Source organism: Ixodes scapularis, unplaced genomic scaffold (assembly GCF_016920785.2).
Source record: "Ixodes scapularis isolate PalLabHiFi unplaced genomic scaffold, ASM1692078v2 PGA_scaffold8__174_contigs__length_109621045, whole genome shotgun sequence".
Taxonomy (NCBI): domain Eukaryota; kingdom Metazoa; phylum Arthropoda; class Arachnida; order Ixodida; family Ixodidae; genus Ixodes; species Ixodes scapularis.
This window is the reverse complement of record NW_024609883.1, coordinates 40663508-40664982: the sequence shown is the minus strand read 5'-3', so window position 1 is coordinate 40664982 and position 1475 is coordinate 40663508. Positions and strand designations below refer to the sequence as shown.

Sequence of the window (1475 nt, the reverse complement as noted above, 5' to 3'; positions counted from 1 at the left end):
GAAATAAGAACGCAGTGATTGCCTTTATATTAACAATGTAAACACACTTGCAGGCGTGCGCAGATGAAGCGTCAAAACCAAAGCTCTCGTAGCGCGATCCGTGACTGCGCCGGCTACTACCCAACCTCGTTATCACGCCACTTTCTGCAAGTGACACCGATACAATTATCTTGTAGAATATCACTGTGTCAATAGGCACCGCATGTTGTACTTAAGTTAAGAAAAAAAACATAAATCCTCTTTTTTTTTTTTGTCAGGAAAACTAAATATCAACGTTAAATTAAGTCTGGTAACAGTGTAGTTTTGCTGAATCCTTAGAAAAGTACGGCAAAAGTTCGGCTGCGCCAAATCCCAAGATTTGGTGTCGAATTTTCGATTCGGCAAAGTTTGGCCCACTATTAGTAAAAATGTGCGAACCGGGGGGGAGGGGGGTCTGGTTTGCCCTTCCACTCAAAAACAAGTTGGTACGCCACTGCCCACACCTGGTGTGGGCATGACGCTCACCTCTTTGAATGTGCAAGAATATGTATGGTGAATACTATGGTGGATACTATATATGATACGAAATCCTGCTCACCATGGCATCAGAGCCGTATAACTCCAACGACGTAGGGAAACGCACGTCGATGACTTCGACGCGCGATATTCTTCCGTCCGTCATACCGGTTTCTGTTTTCGTTTCCGCCAGGAATGCGCCCAAATGTTTCCGACCGTCTGACGGGGCTTGAAGCACGAACTGGAGGAAGAGTATGTCCGAGTACGGCTCTCGCCTGGGGTATGGCTCCTCCTCGCTGCCTTTTCGGTGCCCTTCACGCAGCCTGATGATTAGATAAACCGCACGGGACAGGGGCACTGATATAGAGTCGACGACCAAACAAAAAAGAATTCCACCTCGAACGAGCAGAAGCGTCTGCTCTGACCAGATAGGGAAGGTCGTCGTCCGTCTGGATCTTGACAGCACCCACACAAACTTGGACAGTTTGCGTGTGTGTGTGCACCAAGAGTGAGAACACTTCAATTTTTCTTCTTTTAATTTACCGCTTAAAAAAAAAATAGAAGCAATTATGGTTGTGGAACATGTTTCGCATTTTGCGTCAACCAGATTTATTCTTAACATGGTGGTAAGCCCCGATTCCCAGCCACCTCAACCCCCCCCCCCCCCCCCCTTCCCCCTTCCCGAAAAAAAGTTTCTGGCCACCTGCTCCATCTGTGCGATATCCATCCTTAAAGTCATTTTTGAAATTGGTCGTTTTTTATCTTATATTGTTTACAAGGTGTTAGTTCCCGCATATGGCAAGTCCTATGTGGGTCATTCCATGTAAAACGTCCCAGACGTAGCGCTGACCCCTTCCGATTTCTTAAAAAAATGGTGAGCCTTTTGCCGCAATGTCCGTACACATGCCCTGAAATATTTTTGGCGAAAAAAATGTTTTGATGACGTGAGCGCGGTTTTAACTTTTAAAAACAGCGTGAAC

The 1475-nt window shown here is 46.1% G+C and overlaps 1 protein-coding gene across 1 annotated transcript in view; it reads right to left on the bottom strand.

Annotated features, from left to right (window-relative positions):
* LOC120848272 (mitochondrial enolase superfamily member 1) overlaps positions 1–798 on the bottom strand; it is a 44187-nt gene extending 43389 nt beyond the window's left edge. Inside the window, exon 1 of the mRNA XM_042286591.1 lies at positions 578–798. Coding sequence (XP_042142525.1) covers positions 578–661 — 84 coding nt within the window. The 5' untranslated portion in view covers positions 662–798. The remainder of the gene's footprint in view (positions 1–577) is intronic.
* Positions 799–1475: the final 677 nt, after the last annotated feature.